The 20,743-nt window shown below is 42.8% G+C and overlaps 3 protein-coding genes across 8 annotated transcripts in view; all 3 read left to right on the forward strand.

Annotated features, from left to right (window-relative positions):
• Positions 1 to 4,533, forward strand: part of LOC119290739 (uncharacterized protein YKR070W-like) — an 8,644-nt gene extending 4,111 nt beyond the window's left edge. Inside the window, exons 8-11 of the mRNA XM_037569376.1 lie at positions 1,529 to 1,596; positions 1,688 to 1,889; positions 2,094 to 2,177; positions 4,053 to 4,533. Of these exons, the coding sequence (XP_037425273.1) occupies positions 1,529 to 1,596; positions 1,688 to 1,889; positions 2,094 to 2,177; positions 4,053 to 4,112 (414 nt within the window). The 3' untranslated portion in view covers positions 4,113 to 4,533. The remainder of the gene's footprint in view (positions 1 to 1,528; positions 1,597 to 1,687; positions 1,890 to 2,093; positions 2,178 to 4,052) is intronic.
• Positions 4,534 to 5,497: 964 nt separating this feature from the next.
• Positions 5,498 to 8,222, forward strand: LOC119290740. Of its 6 annotated transcripts, none has more exons than XM_037569377.1 (5): positions 5,500 to 5,635; positions 5,732 to 5,967; positions 6,122 to 6,192; positions 6,360 to 6,483; positions 7,724 to 8,222. In XM_037569377.1, exons 2-5 carry the CDS (start codon positions 5,889 to 5,891, stop codon positions 7,840 to 7,842), a joined length of 393 nt encoding a protein of 130 aa, XP_037425274.1. In that variant the 5' UTR covers positions 5,500 to 5,635; positions 5,732 to 5,888; the 3' UTR covers positions 7,843 to 8,222. The 6 variants fall into 6 exon arrangements, 2 of the variants coding, with proteins under 2 accessions (XP_037425275.1, XP_037425274.1); XR_005142038.1 differs by having other exon boundaries at positions 5,502 to 5,635; positions 6,046 to 6,192; positions 6,276 to 6,483; XR_005142037.1 differs by having other exon boundaries at positions 5,504 to 5,635; positions 6,046 to 6,192.
• Positions 8,223 to 10,408: 2,186 nt separating this feature from the next.
• Positions 10,409 to 11,409, forward strand: LOC119290741 (50S ribosomal protein L10, chloroplastic-like). Its single transcript, XM_037569380.1, has one exon. The coding sequence runs from the start codon at positions 10,487 to 10,489 to the stop codon at positions 11,147 to 11,149; it is 663 nt and encodes a 220-aa protein (XP_037425277.1). The 5' UTR covers positions 10,409 to 10,486; the 3' UTR covers positions 11,150 to 11,409.
• The last annotated feature ends 9,334 nt before the right edge of the window (positions 11,410 to 20,743 follow it).

Below are 20,743 nucleotides of genomic sequence, written 5' to 3' on the forward strand. Positions count from 1 at the left end.
AGACGCTCTAAGGAGGTAGATGTAGATAGGTTTAGGACACTTGTGTCATGCCTATATGTGGAAAAGGAAAGGAGACAAAACTTTAGTTTCCCTGGGGGTCCCTGTTGGTACCCAGAGTCATGTACAAATGGAGTGAATAAACTCGGTGTTTGAGGTATTTTGCATTTTTACAATGATTTCACAGTCCTACAAAATTTGGTATTGTAGTTTGATGGTCCTGTGTTACGTGCATGACTATATTGAGCAATGGTCAAATGAATAAAGTACTTTTTAGGGAAAGCCATCATGGCGCATTTTATTGATAAACAAAACTACATCGTTCATGAGTGCAAATAAAATAAAGCTAGGAGGTTCATCTATCCAATTACATGGGAATTCATCTAAAAACACATTCTAGCAAGTTCATGCGCCACACCATTAGCTTCCCGATGAACATGTCGAAACTCCACCTACCCAATGGCCCCCGCAGTCTCCATACACTGAGCATATGATGCCGCCACTAGGTCATACCATTGATGTCGTCCTGAGCAAGCATCAATTACCTGGGTGCTGTCCGATTCCACGACGTAGAGTTGCATCCGCAGTTAAGGACTAATGTAAGGCCATGCTGCATGGCCAAAGCCTCCATTGCTACAGCAGATGAAGCATAATGCACAAAGGTCGTCGAGGCAGCAAGAAAATGACCTGATGAGTCTCTAATGACAGCTCCAATAGCACCTTTACCAGCGTCGGGATGAAAAGATGCATCCACGTTAAGTTTCACCAGTCCGGAGCAAGGTTTAGCCCATCGATCTTGCTGGTTCCTGACCGGCTGTGAATTTTAGATGCGTTTTTTTTGTAATGGCCAAAATAGGCAGCATTCATTTGCTAATCGGTGGGATACTGTCACCATGAGTCGCCTGTCGTCATAGCCACCATAAATACCAGCAGGCCGTTGCGATTAGGGATGCAGAGCGGTGGCCGATCCACCCCGCTTCCGATTCAAAATATCTCAGGTTAGTTATAATTCTTCCGGACAGATGTAGTTTAGTTTGAACTAATTTCATGTTTACGCCTGCATCCCTAGTTGTGATAACCTCCTGTAGATCCAGCTCAGGAATGCCTAACATCGGTTTTTTGGGGCACTGCAAGATATTCTCAAGCACCACTGACCCACAACATTCACCCCCGACAGCTTTCAGCTCACTTGCATCCCTCTATCTCTTTCTCAACCAGAGGATGACCTGTCTAAGTTGTATCTCAACCCCTACAAAGTAAGAGTGCAGGCCAAAACTTCAAACAAAACGCAGAAGCATTTTGTATTTTTTTGCTCCATTCTTTAAAAATATTGGCACAAGAATCTACTTTGTCAATATATTTAAAATGTGTGAAGTTTGAAGGTAAGATAATGTATTAGGAAGGGGGTCGCAGTGCAACACGATGAACTCATTGCAGGGAAATACTCTGATTGACGTTCAGGTTCCGTGCATGCATATGTGAGGTAACTGCTAGCAATTGATCATAATTTGTTTGGGACCTCCTATGGCAGGCTGCATTTCCTTCTGAGCGGCTTGGGATGGGTGCCTTCCGGATAGCACTCGAAAGCGTCTTCAATCAGTAAGCCATTATATTATATAATTAATTAACTGTACTTCTAAGCACATATATGTTAAATACTTATCTGTCTCCTGTTAACTTAAATTTTCAGAGTTAATGATGTTCCGCTGAAGTATACATCTTATGGGAAACCTAATCCATTTGTGTTCAAGAATGCAGCTAATATACTAGAAAAAATTGTTATGGGTATCTATCCAAATTCACAGCTGACGAATGAAGTACAAGACCATCAGTTCTCTACTATCTACATGATCGGTGATAATCCTAAAGTTGATATCAATGGAGTTTTGAAGGTTAGCCTATGCTATGATTCCGCTGATTCTTCCAATAAAGAAAATCACTGCTTCCAGCAGTTGGCAGCGTTAGGAAGTTGTGCACTTATGAACTCAGGGTTGAACAGTTAGCATGCAATCCTACAAAATATCCGGAGACAGCATTTACCTTGTTGTTTGCATTCTGGCAAGAGATGTGAACATTGATGAATTTACAATTTGCAGGCTGGCCCCCCTTGGTCGTCCGTCCTTACTAGGACTGGTGTTTTTAGGGGAAATGATAATGATCCAAAGTTTCCTGCTGATTTGGTATGTATTTACTGCTGATTCTCTAGTTGGACCTTATGAATGTTTCCTCATCTGTAACAAATGTTGTCAACTAAAATTATGTATAACTGATAGTAGTTTCAGTCTGAAATCTGAATAACCATAAGGCAGTTGTCATGTTTCTTGACCTCAATGTCTTCTACATTTTATTTGAGTTCACCCTATAGTACATCAGGTCACCCAAGTAGCACAAGTTCATTTGACTTCATTCTATAGTACATCAGCTCACACAACTGGCAACTCACTTTGGAGTTTTGTTCTTCATACAGTGATGCCACCACACAATTATATTCTATGTTTGAAATCAAGATTAGCGTGTCGTCGGCCGGCTTTTGCCCATTTCTTTTATTTGCTGAAAACAGGCTTTCACCCATTATTTTAGGTTAGATAGATTCAGTCAATTTCATTGCTTAGTCCACCATTCTGTGTCACGTATTGGTTCTTGGTTTGATGATATAAACGAGTAGTAAAAGCATGAAATACCAACTTAGAAATTGTTTAGTACTGTCTTGATCGGTCAAATCTACTTTGTGACAGCGAACAACAACGATCGAATCCTGTCTATTACTCCCTTGATTAATCCAACCAAGAAGTAATTAGTATCCTGCTGCATGACCCTGCCTGCAACCTACTGCGTTTACTTTATTACCTCCATGTACCATTCATTTGCACGCATAGCTAAGACTACTATTACATGTCCCATCAGTTGATTAGCCTTTTTTTTGGGAGGGGCATCAGTCACTGGTCATGATAAATTGGCTTTTCTTCGCAGCTTCAGTGTGATGCCGTGGCTTTACCTGTACAACCTACAGCTTGATGCTTTCGCCTTTTACATCGTTTGTTCCAAAATATAAGCCGTGTTGGACTTAAACAGTCTCCACTGCATCTGACTACTATTTAAATCTTAGCATGCTACTAAAAATAGTACACAGATCAGTATATAACATGAAATGATTTCACAAAGATGCACGGAATGACATAATTTTACATCATCAATTATTTACCTTTGTGTAAATTAGTGGTCAAAGTTTTATAGCGTTGACTGCAAGCATAATAATGCACCTTAAATTTTGGGATGGATGAAGCGATATTTTGTTACTGCACAACTATTATTGTCACTGCTTAAGGGCCATATGGTTAGCTTTAAAGTTTTAGAGTAGAGCAAGCCAAAGAAATTCTAGCTGTCAAGATTACTATGGCTCATCATATAATTCAATCTGCTATATAACTTCAATATCTATTTTATGCTAGTCTGATTCCGAAGTAAGATGGTTATCTTACCATGCTTCAATGAGTGTAAAGGTAGTTGTTTTGTAAAACTAGATAATTTACCAGCCCAAATGTGAAAAAGTAACTCATAAAAGGTTAGTTTGCTATTGTTGTGATCTACTATACAAGTAGCTGGTTATGGTTCTGAACTTCTGACCCCAAAGGAGGTGTAACGTAAATGTTTGTGGGGATGTTGTCTTCTGTAGTTTATTAACAATATGTACAATGTTTAATTTACAAGCACCGTGATGCCATCTCCCGTCATACATGTGACACATCAGTACTCAATGTTTTGGACTTTTGGGAGCGTACAATGGCAGCAGAACCATAACCACAAACTAATGCTCTAAGCCATTAAGCATCGGAAGTACACCAAGTATGGCATAAAAGAAGAATTTGCAGTAGTGGGTAAATAAAACATAGTAGACACGTTTGATAAACTACAGAAAACAGCATCCACTCAAAAACTTTGGGTGATACATGTCACCTCTTTTGGGAGCAGAACCATAACGACAAACTATCCATTGCTGTGATATCATGCTTGTGTATTGGCTTGCTGTTCTAACTGCACTTGTTTATTTCTTACAGGTTGTTGATACTGTTGATGATGCCATCAGCTGTATTTTGGAAAAGGAAGGTATACGGTGACATTGTCGCAATGGAGCCTGCTCATCTATTCTCAATGCGTTGGCATTTTGCCATTTTTTGTCTAGCAAAGTTGGAACAAGTGCTGGCTGGAATCCCGTCTCTAAAGTCATTGTACTATACAGATATGCTCTTGTGAGAGGAAAAGGCCCCCATTATTTAGTTAGTGCACCAGCCGGTTCAAAGATTAAAGAATGCGTCTATGTGCTTAAAAACACCCACCAAATTGTCATGGTCGTGCAGCATACTATAAATCTTCTAGTATGTACTCCCCTGTATCTAAATATAAGACGTAACGTCTAATATTTTGATACGGAGGAAGTAGAAATTTGTGCAAAAACACTACTCCCTACATTTCAGAATATAAGTTGTATTGTTTTTTGCGCAAGTCAACCATTTGAATGTTTGACTAAAATTATAGAATAAAGTAACAAAATATGCAATACCTAATAGATAAAATATGAAACTACTTTTAATTATAGAATAGATGACATAAATTTCGTATTATAGATATTGTTATATTTTTCTAAAAACTCGGTCAAACATGCACTTGTTTGACTTTTGAAAAAACAAATACACCTTATATAAAGGAACGGAGGGAGTAATATTATATTATGCACTATAAAGGACATGCATGATCATGTTCCTTTCATATTTTTCCTTTCGCAAATGTATATGGGAGTATTTAACATTTTCAAATGTATATACAAGTTTTTATGACTTGTCAATTAGACGGGCTGAATGAGGCTAGCTAGTCAGAAGTGAAACATTGTTAACCTACAATCTTTTATATAGTACGAGTACATCCTTCCTCCGGAATTAACTGCCCTGAAATGAGTTTATCACAACTGTCGCTGAAATGAAATGAGTGTATAATTTAATTCCGGGCGGAGGGAGTTGAAATGAATGTATAATTTAATTCCGGACGGAGGGAGTACTAACTATACGAGTCTTGTGGTTTACCTTTAGTCTCTGTAATGAAACATGTTGCTGTGGCGCCTCGTAGGTACATGTGCATCACTGTTTTCCTCCCTCCTGTCAAAATATGAATGATTCTACTTCTTTTCTGGTTCAAACTTTTTTCAGTTTGACTAAACTTTTTAGAAAAAATATATATTAACAATTTTTTTCGAAAAGGAGGATGACTCCCGGCCTTTGCATGCTTAGTGTCAAATTAGTTTTCTTAAATCTATCATGAAATGTACGTTTGTAATGTATGTATTTGGTGTTGTAAATATTAGTAATTTTCTATAAACTTATTCAAAATTAATACTGTCTGACTTAGAGAAAACTGTATTCAACCACATTTTCAATAGGAAGGAGTAATCTCTACTATCTAAAAGAAACATAGCGTTCCGTTTTCCCTCTTACGTTCGCTGCTTCGTCCAGCCCTCTCGTACGACCCCCTCACCCCCCAATTTTCTTTCCCCCGTCCCGGTTTTCTCCCCCTGGCCTGCTCCTCACGCCGGCATCCCGCGCCGCCGCTGCCGAGTGCTCCTCACGCCGGCGTCTCGCGCCGTCGTCCAGTAACCGCTCCCGCGCGCCCTATCTCTCTTCTTCTCCCTTCTCCCTTCCTTTTCTCTCTCTCTCTCTCTCTCAAATCTTGTCTCTCTCTGATTCAGAAACAACACCACCATGGATCCCGATGTGGAGCTCCACTGCGGCCCGATCTGACCTGGGAGCGACCAGATCCGTCCGTCTTCGCCTCGCTCTGCGCGCCTCCATGGTCCGCCGTCTTCCGGAGCGCCGGCCCGCGCTCAGCCGCCGCCGTCCCATGCCATGGTCGCCTCCCTCCAGAACGATGTGCCATGGCCGCCTCCCTGGCTCTATCCGACAGCTCCGTTGGGGAAGCACCAAGGTAAAAAACTGAAATTTGATAGTAGAGATTATACTATGTACCTTTCTGAAACTGATATTTGATATATTTCTGTATCAGATCCAAACTCCAAGTATTCGTGGATACAGGGAACAGTTATGGTACAAATAGACTTGATTGTACTGATAATTTTCAGCTTGCACATGGATCCCTTATAGTATGCAATCAAGCTTGATGATAAATTCTTGGAGAGACGCTAGGTGCCAGGTAAGGTGACCCAAGACTATTGCTTTCAGTTATTCAATGGTGTTCATATGGCATATTGCTATCAGATATGCCATTGCCTGCAGCGGCAAGCTTGAATTGGTAAGATGGATGGGGGGAGAAAAAGAGTCATTTAACGTAATTTTGATTACCGATGCCTGTATGAGCAGCTGCTCACTGTGCGCATGGGAGAGGAGGTCATGCGTGGAGGCTACTCGGAGAGGACTGGATGCATGTCCGTGTCCGCGCACTTGGAGCAGCAGCCAATGGATGGTTGGCCAGAGGAGGACCAGGGTCAGTTTAGATTTTCTCCGTTTGCCTTGCTATTTTCTACAAATTTATTGGCTTGACCTGAGATTGATTAGTCCCTAGCATGTAGTGTCCACCTTCTTCTTAGTTTACATACAGTTGGAGACTGGTGTCTTTTCATCTTTTTGTGCAGTATGATTTCATGTCTCTTATTTTGGTATGTACATTAAAGCGCAACTGTGTGTTACTAAGGAACTTTATGCAGTCGGTGATTCAGTTAGATTCTTTCCTTAGAAAAATACAGATATATATTTTGCAAAAGAATTTATTACCAGAAGAAGCTCTTGAGATTGTGATGCATATTAGACATTAATTTCTAAAACTTAGGCTTTCCTAGGACAAAGCTAGGGGAATTAGGCGGGAGTCACCTTTCATTGACCAGTTAGGAGGATTCTAAAGTTCCATGCTCCAAACAAATTTGGAGGAATGGAGGATACTCAAGCTTCCTGTTTTTCATGATTATCAAAATCCTAGCAAACGATAGTCTAGGAAAGCAGCCGGATTGGACTTATTACGTGTGGTTTAAAGTTTGCCCGATTGTATGTTATCTAAACAAGATGATTCTCTTTTCTCAATAAAAAGAAAAAACAAGACACTTCCCTGAAAAATATAGTCTTACACCTTGGAGTTTACATCTGTTGTGGTAGTAAGATTCATCTAGAGTCTTACACCTTGGAGTCTTACACCTTGCAGCCGGACAGTACTAATTGGACATATAATTGATAAATTATGCACAAGATATTCTGTTGTCTTTTGTTCTCCAATCAGATTCATCTAGCACTTTGTTGACTTTCTAATTGTTCTACTCTCTATCTCTGAAACTCAGAAATCAGAGAAAGGTTATTATTGGGGACATACGTGATGCATATAGATAAATTTGGGGACATACGTGATACATATAGATAAATTTGGACCAGAATGTTTTTTCTATTATTGGGGACATACATGATACATATAGATAAATTTGGACCACTTATAACAAAGAGATTTCTTGCAAAAAATATTAACTCTCTCCAGCAGTGGGCACTGTCAAGGTAATAACAGAAATTGCTGAACCTAATTGAATGAAAGCGGGGTGGTAATCCGATTGAGAACCGTCTATAACTAAATGGACTTACGAACAATCAACAATATCAAATAGTTCCAAATTAACAGATGTTGTTTTATTGAAATACTGATTTAAGAATTTACTACATAATCACTTAGTGTTTTGTTTGATCATCAGGTTATCCTAGACCACTTGAGGACAATATCATCAATTTCTTCCATAGTGCAATGCAAGTTCAAAAATGCAGTTTCTGTTCTATGCATTTTTCGAAGTGTATGTATGTTGTAACTGATTAACAAAACATTGGTCAACCTTCTATGAGTCCACCTAGAGAGCGGCACAGATTTGGAACAACTTCCAGAACAGGCATCCAAGCATTTGGTCTGGTACCACTAAGCTGCCAGAGCAAGATAGCTGGGATGTCGAGTCCATAGGGCAATGGTAAATCACAAATTGGCTGATGTTTGATGGGAAGCATCAGACAATACCAATGTTCAGTAGTAAGATTTGATTGTGCAGGTGATCAACTCAAGTGTGTGTACATCCCCTGTTAGTCCAGATTTAGAAAAATATGATTTCTGCTATGATAGTTTCCAGAATAGTTTGGCCCTCGAGACACTTCCACTGTATGCATGTGTGTTTCTTTTTTTCAGAGATATGCGTCTATTTATTATTATTGGAATTGGTTCGACAAACTGTGTATATGTGACAAATTTACTAATATACTGACCCAGCCTAATAATATGACTAATCCATACAGTGGATATGCGCCAATGCTCAAATTTGAAAAATGAAGGATTCAAGTCGCGAGTATGCCCATAAAAAATATAAAGTTTGACTTAGTCATAGGTTCTGTAGTAGTCTTGCCTTGGCGCTGATGCCTCTCCTCTCTGCTCCTTGCTGCCTGCGGCTGTCCCATCTCTCCTAGCGCTGCTGCTGCACTTCTTCTGAAGCAATTCTCAACCCCATTGCTGCAGTTCTCTGAACTCCAACCTGTTGCTGCTTCTCTCTCTCAATTTTTCTGTAATTCTGTGAACCAATGTTGTGCGATTATATGATTTGTGGTATTTGCTTGAGTTAACCTGTAAGGTTTGTACCTTATGCAAGGTGCTAGCACCTACATATTATCCAGAATTTTCTTCTAAATGTCATGAGGCATGAGCCACAAATTTTCTCAAGAATGACCCTTGGTATATGTAAGGCATGCATGCAATTTTAATAATACTCTTTTGGCTCTCATTTATCTGTTGCCATAGAGCATCGTATAATATAGAAGAGTCAGTCAAACAAAGCTCTTTCAATATCGGACTAATTGTGTCATGGAGGCAACTGATGTACTAATTCCGAGTGGTGTCAATGGAGTCAACTGATGTACTAATTGTCTGTTGAAAACTCTAGGTTATCAGATGATGGCTAGACATCGATCCATACTGCCAGTACTTGGTCCGTATAACTGCTCCATACCAGTATGGTTGTGTAGTGTTTACTATCTGTGCGCTTCGAGTTCTATACTTTGATGGAAAAGAATACAACCTGAAATTTTATTGAATTCTGACGTGTGATGCTGCCACAGATTCTCGCGAAAATTGTTTTATCAGTTTGGACAAATTTGCAGTTAGCTTTGGGCAAGGTGCCAGGTCTCTGAAATTACTGATGGATGAGGTGGTAAAATGTGTCCGGATTTGGATGAACTCTCATCGAGTTGATAACTTCAGTAGCGGTTACCTGTCAACGCGCTGGACTAAACGTCCATCTGTTCTGAGTAGCGACCATGATCAGGAAAGGTGGCAAAGGTAGATATGATTGCACTTATACCTGGGTACATGCCCTCGGTCGCATTGTCTTGGCAGAGGTTGAGTCTGTTTTGACTTTTTGAATTTTAATTGTACTGGCGGGAGTGAGCTAGGCATCTGCACATAAAACCATAGGCATGAGGGTTTGTGAACTTGCGTACTGCACATCTTGACATGAAGTACTTCAGTATCTTAAATCATCTACAACCAGGATTGGCTAATTTCGATGCCCAAACGCCGTGGAAGTGACCGGGCGCGTCTGCTTCAGGCTTCCATTTGTGTATACAACCATGTCCTCTACATCCTCCCCAAACTATTTGTTAGAGGTATGGTGGGGGACCATGATGGACCGTCGAAGAAGGCGGCTTGGACAGGGCGGCACAGGACATGGGCACCAGACGCATCCGGTGCCAAAAGATGGGTCATGGGCATGTAAGGAGGAAGAAACCGACAATGAGCACATACTTTTAGAAGAGGGGATGGAAAGAGGTAGAAGCTGACAACGAGCACATAATTTTAGAAGAGGTTGTGGGAATAGAGGGATGGTTAAGGGCAACGGTGGTCCTTCGGAGAAGTCGGCTCGGGCAGGATGACACGCGTCATTGGCACTGGTCACGACCAATATCGGAGGGCGGATGGGGGTCAACAGTGGGCCAACAGAGAAGGTAGCTCGGGACCAGTGTCGGGGCAATGGTGAACCGACATAGAAGACGGCTCGAGTAGGGTAGCGCACAACATCGGCACCAGTCTCGACCAGTGTCGTAGGATGGGTTGCGGGGACGGAAGGAGCAAGATCAAGATCATAGTTGCTTATATATAGACTTACCCATGTCACTTAGTCACCAGTTTGATTCATGTTCCTATATTTTGCCCGTAGCAACGCACGGGCATTCTACTAGTAATCTTTAAAGAGTATGAATATGCAGAACATAACGGTCTATCTTCCTCGCTGAATATACGGTCACACATAATCCAAAGGAACCCCTCAAAAGAAAACATAATCCAAAGGTCCACGTGCACCGTGTCCACGGAAGAAACCACCCATCATCGTCTTCTCCATAGATAAGCTTTTTCCACTCACTCTATCTTCCTCGCCGTTTCTCCCCAACCCAACCCCCGTCCGGCGCGCCCGCCCGCCCTAGAAAAAATGGAGACCTCCTTCCTCCCTACCGCGCGGCCCCTCCCCGCGTTCCAAACCCTAGCCGCGGCCCCGCGCTGCCCCCGCCCTCTGCGCCGCTCCACCATCCGCGCCGCCATCTCCCGCGGGCGCAAGGAGGACACGGTCGCCGTGGTCCGCGAGCAGCTGGAGGGGTGCTACCTCCTGGCCGGCATCCGCTACGAGGGCCTGACAGTGAAGCAGTTCCAGGGCATCCGCGACGCGCTGCCGGAGTCGTGCCACCTCCTGGTGGCGAAGAACACGCTGGTGGGGAAGGCCATCGAGGGCACCCCCTGGGAGGCGCTCAAGCCGTGCATGAAGGGCATGAACGCCTGGCTCTTCGTCCACACGGAGGAGGTCCCCGTCGCGCTCAAGCCCTACCGCGCCTTCCAGAAGGAGGAGCGCGTCGAGGAGACCAACGACTTCATCGGGGCGGTGTTCGAGGGCAAGTACTACGCGCCCGCCGAGTTCAAGTCGCTCGAGACCATGCCCAGCCGCGCCGAGGTCTACTCCAAGCTGCTCGGCGCCCTCAATGGGCCGGCCACCTCCCTCGTCACCACGCTGCAGGCGCCCGCCAGGGACGTCGTCGCCGTGCTCTCGGCCTACGTGCGCAAGCTCGAGGAGGAGTCCGGCGCCGGCGCCGGCACCGCCTAGTGGCAGTTGCGATATGGTTGTGCCTCCTATCCTCACATCTCACTCCTTGTTTGTACAATTCCTTGTACCTTTACTGTCTCCCATTTGAATTGAATCACAAGTTTTCCCCTTCACAATGTGCGGCCTGTAATTGGGCAGTTTCTCTTGCCTGCTGGTGTCCAAACTGGGATGAAATTGGAAAAGGATGGTTCGAGAATCGGGCAATGTATATCATGTTGATGAATAATTTGGTTTGTGTAAGAGCAAGTTTAATAGGGTAAGGACCCATGACAAACAATGGGAACTACTGATGGCTATTTTTATGTCAGTTTATATCGTCAAATTTCATTTTTCAGGCGACGGTGAGGCTTCGTCGCATTCTTCACTTAACCGTGTGCTATGGTTCTGAAGTTAGACAAAATGTTTGTGTTTGTGCATCATAACCTGACCGTGGCTTCGCTGCCTCCACTTTCTGCTCAGAAACAACTCAGGATTCAGATTTTAGTAACACTAACTAGGAGTTGGAAATTCTGTGAAATAGATCTCAAAGTTTCCTGTTGATCGCCAAAAAATCATACAGTACATTGTATAAGATCACCACATATGACGCTAGGATAACCGATTGCCACCACATTTCAGACAACTCAGTGAACTACCACTTTCGCGCCTAATGAGTAAAAAAATTGCACTCATGACGAATTGAGCTCGCAAAGACAACGTTTCTGACAGGTTGGCCCTGCCTGTCAGCCTGATGAGGCGTCCGCGGACAGACGCCGCCAGAAGGCTCCGTCCGTTAGGCAGGCGTCAGGTACCCTACGGTATTAAGGGCATGCGCCACCCGTTTCAATCCCACCCATCCCCAAAACTCCTCGGCCCCACTTTGTTGCCGTTGTTGCCATTGCCTAGTCGTCGGGTAACCGCCTTCGCGGTAACCATGGTCTCCTAGGAGGATCTCTCGAGCGGCTCGTCGTCCAACGACGACTCCATAAGCAACCAGGTTCGTCCTGGTCTCTCCCTCTCACGCGGCTAGGGTTATGGATTTGGGGGAAATAGGATTCTTTTTTTACACACATTGACTGAAGCCGATTTGTTCTCATTTCAGCTTCCTAGGACTGTGTACTGCAAGCAATGCAGCGGAGTGGCTTCAGATCTGCGTTTTGTGTGTCAGCACAAATCCTCCTGTGAGAAGTTTATGGCATTTGAGTCAGTGGATAGTGGCAGGAGGTTTTTGGCTTGCGCGAAAAAGGTTGGTGGTGTCAAATTGGTAGGTTTAGCAATGAAATTACTTGTGAGATTCTGTAGTGTACTTTTTTTGGCATGATGAAGTGCAATTTGCTTATTTTTGAGATATAATGGGAAGAATAGGAAGAACTGAAGTGCACCTATCTGGAGCGGGTTGATCCCGAGTGGCCTGATACTCTTAAGATGGACCTAGCTAAGTTATAGACCATGTATGATGATGAGAATAGAGAGTGGCTTTGAGAAAATGTGGTTAATGCAGAAGAGAACTCCAAGATACTAGGAGACAAGAAAAAGGTGGAGAATGACCACATAATTTTCGAAGTTGATTTTGCAAAAATGGTCGTTGAGTAGTTCAGCAATGAACTGGTGGTTGTGACTTGTGAGTGATCTGAAGGCAGAGCCGGAGAAGAAGAACCTGTAGCTTGATACGTCTCCAACATATTTATAATTTTTTATTGTTCCATGCAGTTATATTATCATTCTTGAATGTTATACAATTATTCTATATCAATTTTATATCCTTTTTTGGGACTAACCTATTGACATAGTGCCCAGTGTAAGTTGCTGTTTTTTGCTTGTTTTTACTTCGCAGAATATCAGTACCAAATGGAGTCCAAACGCAGCGAAACTTTTCGGAGATTTTTTTTGGACCGGAAGACACCCAGTGGGCCAAAGAAGTACCAGAGGGGAGGCCCGAGGTGGGCACAACCCACCAAGGCACGCCAGGAGGCCCAGGTGGGTTGTGCCCACCCCGGTGACCTCCCGCACCGCCTCTTCGCCTTATAAATTCTCAAATATTTCAAAAACCCTAGGAAAGTCGACGAAACACAATTCCAGCCGCGGCAAGTTTCAGAACCACGAGATCCAATCTAGACACCATCACGGAGGTGTTCATCATCCTCATTGGTGCCTCTCCAATGATGCGTGCGTAGTTCACCATAGACCTACGGATCCGTAGGCAGTAGCTAGATGGTTTCCTCTCTTTCTTTTGATTCCCAATACAATGGCCTCTTGGAGATCTATTTGATGTAACTCTTTTTGCGGTGTGTTTGTTGGGATCTGATGAACTTTGAGTTTATGATCAGATCTATATCCAAGAATATTATTTGAGTCTTCTTTGATCTCTTATATGCATGATTATTAATAGCCTTGTATTTCTTCTTCGAATCTTTGGTTCAGTTAGGCCAACTAGACCATTTTTTCTTGCCATGGAAAGAGGTGCTTTGTGATGGGTTCGATCTTGTGGTGTTCTTTCCCAGTGACAGAAGGGGCAGCAAGACACGCATGTATCGTTGCTATCAAGGATAGCAAGGGGGCTATTCCTACATAAATAGATGTTATCTACATCATGTCATCGTTCTTATTGCATTACTCCGTTTCTCCGTGAACTTAATACACTAGATGGATGCTGGATAGCGGTCGATGTGTGGAGTAATAGTAGTAGATGCAGGCAGGCGTCGGTCTACTAATCTTGGACGTGATGCCTATATATTGATTATTGTCTTGAATATCGTCATAATTATTCGATCTTCTATCAATTGCCCAACAGTAATTTGTTTATCCACCATGTGCTATTTCTTGGGAGAAGCCACTAGTGAAATATATGGCCCCCGGGTCTATTCTTTATCATATTTGCTTTGAGATCTATTTTTATTCGCTTTTGTTTTCAGATCTATTATTCCAAAAACCCAAAAATACCTTGCTGCGCTTTTTTTATTACTTATTTTATTTCGCGTTTTATCGAGAACTATTTATCCAATCTACTCCAAATATTCTCCTGTCAACTTGACAATTTATGGCGCCATTACCCAGTAGAGATTGACAACCCCTCATATGCATCGGGTTGCAAGTATTTTTTCTTTGTGCGCAAGTACCATTTTACATAGTGTTGCTTGGTTCTCCTACTGTATTGATACCTTGGTTTCACAACTGAGGGAAATACCTACCGCAGTTGTACTACATCATCCCTTCCTCTTTGGGGAAATACCAACGCAGTTTCAAGTGACATCAAGGCGCCCTCTGGGGGCGCGCCTGGTGATCCTGTGGCTCTCCCGTAGCTCCCCCAGTCTCCTCCCGAGGCTCCTACGGGTGTCACGCCCAATATGCGACCCTATCCAAAAGGAACTCGAAGGTCCCACCAAGGATAGACCCGCATATTGAAACGCTTTTGCAAGGTGGATATCATTACATCAACATTACATAATAGATGGGGATACATACAAGAGGCATACAATGCCACACGAATACAACATCAATACATCATACATAAGATCAACATTCGAACTACGGATGAAACACAAATAGAAACTCAAATGACATCCACCCTGCTAGCCCAGGCTGCCGACCTGGAACCTATTCCCTGATCGAAGAAGAAGCAGAAGAAGAACTCCAAACAAGCAAACATCGCTCTCGCGTCATGATCATCGCATAACCTGTACCTGCAACTGTTGTTGTAGTAATCTGTGAGCCACGAGGACTCAGCAATCCCATTACCATGGGTATCAAGACTAGCAAAGCTTAATGGGAAAGAAAGGGGTAAAGTGGTGAGGTTGCAGCAGCGACTAAGCATATATGGTGGCTAACATACACAAATAAGAGCGAGAAGAGAAGCAAAGGAACGATCGTCAACTAGTAATGATCAAGAAATGATCCTGAACTCCTACTTACGTCAGTCATAACCCAAAACTGTGTTCACTTTCCGGACTCCGCCGAAAAGAGACCATCATGGTTACACACGCGGTTGATGCGTTTTAATTTGGATCTGGTGTCAAGTTATCTACAATCGGACATTAACAAATTCCCATCTGCCTATAACCGCAGGCACGACTTTCGAAAGATTATACCCTGCAGGGGTGTCCCAACTTAGCCCATGATAAGCTCTCGCGATCAACGAAGGATATACCTTCTCCCAGGAAGATCCGATCAGACTCGGAATCCCGGTTTACAAGACATTTCGACAATGGTAAAACAAGACCAGCAAAGCCGCCCGATGCGCCGACAATCCCGATAGGAGCTACACATATCTTGTTCTCAGGGCAACACCGGATAAGTCAAGCTACGAGTAAAACCAGCCCTCGAGTTGCCCTGAGGTGGCCCCGCAGGCTGCTCAGTTCGGACCAATACTTAGACAAGCACTGGCCTGGGGGGGGGGGGCTAAAATAAAGATGACCCTCGGGTTGGCCGACCCAAGGGAAAGGTATAGGTGGTGGTGAGGCAAATGGTAAAACCAAGGTTGGGCCTTGCTGGAGGAGTTTTATTCAAAGCGAACTGTCAAGGGGGTCCCATAAATCACCCAATCATGTAAGGAATGCAAAATCCGGGAACATAACACCGGTATGACGGAAACTAGGGCGGTAAGAGTGGAACGAAACACCAGGCAAAAGGCTGAGTCTTCCACCCTTTACCAAGTATATAGATGCATTAATAATATAAGAGATATTGTGATATCCCAACCAAAATCCTGTCCACCATGGAGCAATCTTCAACTTCACCTGCAACTAGCAACGCTATAAGAGGGGCTGAGCAAAGCGGTAACATAGCCAAACAACGGTTTGCATAGGTAAGGTGTCAAAGGTTAGAGGCTGACATGGCAAGTAGGGAGGCTTGATAAACAGGTGATAGGTAGCACATCATAGCGATAGAACGAAGCAACTAGCATAGCAATGATAGTAATGAGATCCAGGGTAGCGGTCATCTTGCCTGAAATCCCGCAAGGAAGAAGAACGAGTCCATGAAGAAGACGAACGGATGAAGCCGAACCAAGCATAGACGAACGAATCCTCACGATCGCAACGAAACAGGAACTATCGAGAAGAAACACACAACATGGTAAACACACCACACAAGAACAAGGCATGATGCACAACAAGCATAATGCATGACAAGGCTACATGAATCTACTCATGGCAAGAGATGATGCAAACAAGAACAACACATCAAGGCAAGTTTAAATGAGGCCGGGAACAACATATAACAATTCCGGTAAGTCCTCATATGCAAATTTCGAAGTTGGTCCAGATCTGAATAAACCTTATGTTCAAGTTGTTAAACAGCAAGTTAAGATGCACCAAGATGATCTACACGAGATTCTAGCCAAGTTACATATAAAGTTCACTTAGTTCGGGGCTACGGCCTAGAAGATATGAGCAAAACAAGATCAACATGGCATTGATGCAAAATGCACCCAAACATCAAGCAAACATACCAAAACAAGGATGCAACATGATAATATGAAGCTACATACAATATCAAGCAAGTTTCATATAGAGCACACTCAAAACGGAGCAGCGGGGCAACACATACACTCTATACAAGTCATAACAACAATCTGCCCAAAACAACAACTAGGCATATTGCAAGCATCAAAACAATATGCTACAAGACCTCAACAAGAAAACAAAAGGCATGGGCATGATGTACAGGTAAAGCATAACATAACATGAACACTGAGCTATCTCCAGAAATCACTAGAACATGCTCAAACACACATGACAAGTTTGCAAATAATAACAGTTCAGACTTTGCAGAAATTAACATCAGGTTGCAATGTTTATAGCTATCAAACAACATGTTACAGGAACTTATCATGGCAAACAAAGGCATGGCATGATACTACTAAATGCATAGAACAAAAGTCCCTTACTGACTATGAGCCAAAAAGGATCAGAAAATATGATGGCACCCATGTAAACATAGCAAGTTATAATACAGATTCAAACATGGCAGAAACAGAATTATGAAGGCATGTTGGTGAGCTTATACCACTCACCACAGAGAAATATATGGCATGGCAAGGCAACCAACAGTAAGAAGACATGTTTATGAAGCTAAGCATGGCAAGAGCAAGTCCATAGGGTACATGGATCACTACCAACAAGCATGGCAACAACTGAACTTAATGTTAACAGGCTGACAGCGACATTATTTAGAAACTTTGGAGCAAGGAAACAACAATCTACAGCAAGCTATAATTGCAACCAGGGGCATGAATGGATAGAGCATAACATGTAGAACAAAACACCCTTAGTGAACATTTCCAGATTATGCGTAGAATGACTAGTAGCAACAGATTTACATAGCATCACGAAATAACAGATTCAGCCTAGCAAATAGCAACAACAAGTACCCTACTTAACAAGCTCGATTCACTCACCACAAGTCATTGCATGACAAGATAAGCATAGAATCAGCAAGAAGACATGTTTATGGAACAAACCAAGGCAAGAACAAGTTCATAGCATACAAGGATCAACTACAACAACCTTGGAAAAATTGAATAACATGTAAACAATCTGCCAGGAAATATTTTGAAGCAAAAGTAGAGCACTAAAATGACATCCTAGACTACTCCATAATTGCAACCAAGGGCAGGGATCGATAGAGCATAACCATATGTTTAAAACACCCTTACTGAAGTATCTCAAAATATGCATGGATCTCTCTGTAGCATCAAGTTTACATGGCATCAAAATAACAACAGAACATGGACTAAAATCAGCAACATCACGATGCCTAGTTTGCATGCTTGTGCTAGTCACCACATTGATCACAAAAATACATGGTAAACACCTATGTAAAGAAGACATGGCATAGTTCAAAACACATGTATACATCAACCTCATAGGATGCACACATCAATCATGGCAAAAATGACAAAAGTGCATGTTCTGTTAATAGACAGCAGACAACATTATGAAGCACTCTTGCAACAAAGATTCAGGCATCAAGATGAACTCAAATGAACATGACGCAATGAAATGAAATGAAGAACTCGTTGAGACGAACAATTTGACATATTACACACACGAAACAGAGCTACGGATGCGGAGATACGATGCGATGAAAATGGCATGATAATGCAAATATCAGGGACTTAGACGAATTTTTAACCTCGGGCGGAAAATCGGGAGGACATGTCCGGGCCCAACCGGACATGTCCGGCGGCTGAATGGCGGGCTGTGTAGAGAAGGCGTTGGGCTTAGGGAGAGAAGCGAGAGAGAGGCCCGGCGGCAGTTTCGAAGACCGAAACATCCGGCGAAGGTACCGGCAACGGTACCGCTATATTTAACGGTTGGGCTAACAAATGGACTCCGAATGCGATGAAACTTGGCAGGCGCTCTGTCTACACTATAATAAGACCGCACGACAAGTTGCAACCTATTCCGAGAATATTTTTATGCCACTTATTAAATAATATTTCGGAGGTGCCGCGGGCGCGTGCGAGTGGTCCGGACTCCGAACGGACAACGGAGAGAACCGGGAGAACCCGCACGGATGCAAGTTTTTAAAGACATGCAGATGAAATGCAGATGATGACATGGCAAAATGCAACACGCAAGAAAATGACATGGCAACGACGGCGAATAACTGGCAGACACCTGGCGCATCAGATCCGGGGCGTTACAACACTCCTCCACTAACAAGAGATCTCGTCCCGAGATCTTAGGACCGAGACGGAAGGGAAAAAGGATGAGGTGAAGCAAGAACTAAAGAGAAGAAGCAAAGAATCGAGAGCACTCGAGAAGAAGAGGGGAACGACGAGAATGACGAGGATCAAAAGCTCACGGAATCAGATAGACTATGAAACCACTCCGGTTAGAACGAGATAAGAAACGAATAAGACTGAAAGGATTTAGGCAGCACTCCGGTTGAACAAGGAAAGAATAGAACATGAGCTTCACCCAAAGAGATGGCACTTGACGAGATGAACAAAGCAATGCCTCCGGAAGAATTGAATGAAAAGAACTTAGAAGGAAGGATTGAATGGATTTGAATATCTGAGAAGAACGAAGAAATGCAAAACTCCAATTCAAAAGAATACGAAGAATTTAATTGCACTTCGAGACGCGAGAAGAAAATATACTTGAACTCCGCCACCAAGAATCTTGAAGAACTCTTGAAAAATGAATTAAATCATGAAGAACCACCATGAAGAACTCCGGTTACAAAAGGATGATGAGATAGAATGAAGGATGAAAGAATAAGATGAGCCTTATGATGATTTAGATGGAGGTGCCGACGAAAAGGCCGAGGAAATTGAACTCCGGAAAAGAAAAGATGAAAACGCTTGGAACTAGAATCAAGAACAACTCCGAAGGAAGGGATTATTCACTCTGATGAAATAAGAATAAGATTTATTGTATGCTTATCCTTCATCAAATTCAATTGATGACAAGCAATGGATTTGGCATGCAACTTATTGTTGTTGAAAAGGATTAAGGGGGGGGTTATAGCACAAAACTTGAGAAAGTCTTCATGAACCACCGGTAGGATTGAAAAGAACAAAGGGATTAAAATGATACTCAAGGAAAAAGAATCTTGAACGAACCACCATAAGAATTCGAAAATGCTGATGAAAGAGAAAGAATCACCAGGAAGAATTAGAAGAACAAATATGCTAGAGGGGATTTATATGCAAAAGAACAAAGAGATCATGAGCTGATTAAAGGACGCTTGAATGAAGCACCGGGATAATTGGATAACGGTAGCTGAAATGTGAGGATGAAGAATTCTCCTGGAATGATGGCCTCCGATGAAAAGAAATGGAAAAACAACTCCTGACATACTCCGGATAGGTAAGAAAGAATATCTGACAAACTGAAATAATTCGAGAGGATGATATGAAGCTAGAACCACGAAACTTCGAAAGAATGAACAAGATTTAAGAGGAACTCTTCTTCGGTCTTCAAATGACGACGAGAAACACCACCAAAATTACTGAGATACTCCGGGAGAATGACAAGCGAAGAGGTTGAGCCAACAATGCAATGATTAGAAATTGATCTTGGAAAGGCATGTGACTGATGGAATTCATTTTTACGTCACACTTTGAAAAGAATTTGAGAATAACTCCGGGGAATTAGAAGAGTCAGGTAAGATCCTGGGAAAAGACCTGTGTGTTAGGGCCCACTGAAAGAGATAACACCGTTGGAAAGGGATGTTCAGCAGATAGATGATGCACCGGAACAATTGAAATATTTGAATGAGGTGACAACCTCGAATTAATTGGAACACAGACAAATCTCCTGAGATGTCTTACAAACTCTGGGAAGATTGAATGGCGAGATGCAAACGGGCAGGGAAAACACTTCGAGGAAAAAGGATATGATCTACCGAAAACTTGAATTGAATCCACCGGAAAAGAAAAAGAGATGAAGAATGTCAAACGAGACGAGAATTCACCGGTTGAAAAGATTGAGGGAATACTGAAGAACCTCCGCACGAGTGAAATAGATGGTCGAGAGAGAGTCAGACTCCGGGAAGAAAAGGGGTGGGAGGGCAGAAAAACAAAGGCAACTTGGAAGGGGAAATCAACGAATATCTTGAAGAGAAAACACCGGTTGAAATCATTGGGTAAAGAAGGCAAAGACTTCG

The sequence above is a fragment of the Triticum dicoccoides genome, chromosome 4B, assembly GCF_002162155.2.
Source record: "Triticum dicoccoides isolate Atlit2015 ecotype Zavitan chromosome 4B, WEW_v2.0, whole genome shotgun sequence".
NCBI classification, from domain to species: Eukaryota; Viridiplantae; Streptophyta; class Magnoliopsida; order Poales; family Poaceae; genus Triticum; species Triticum dicoccoides.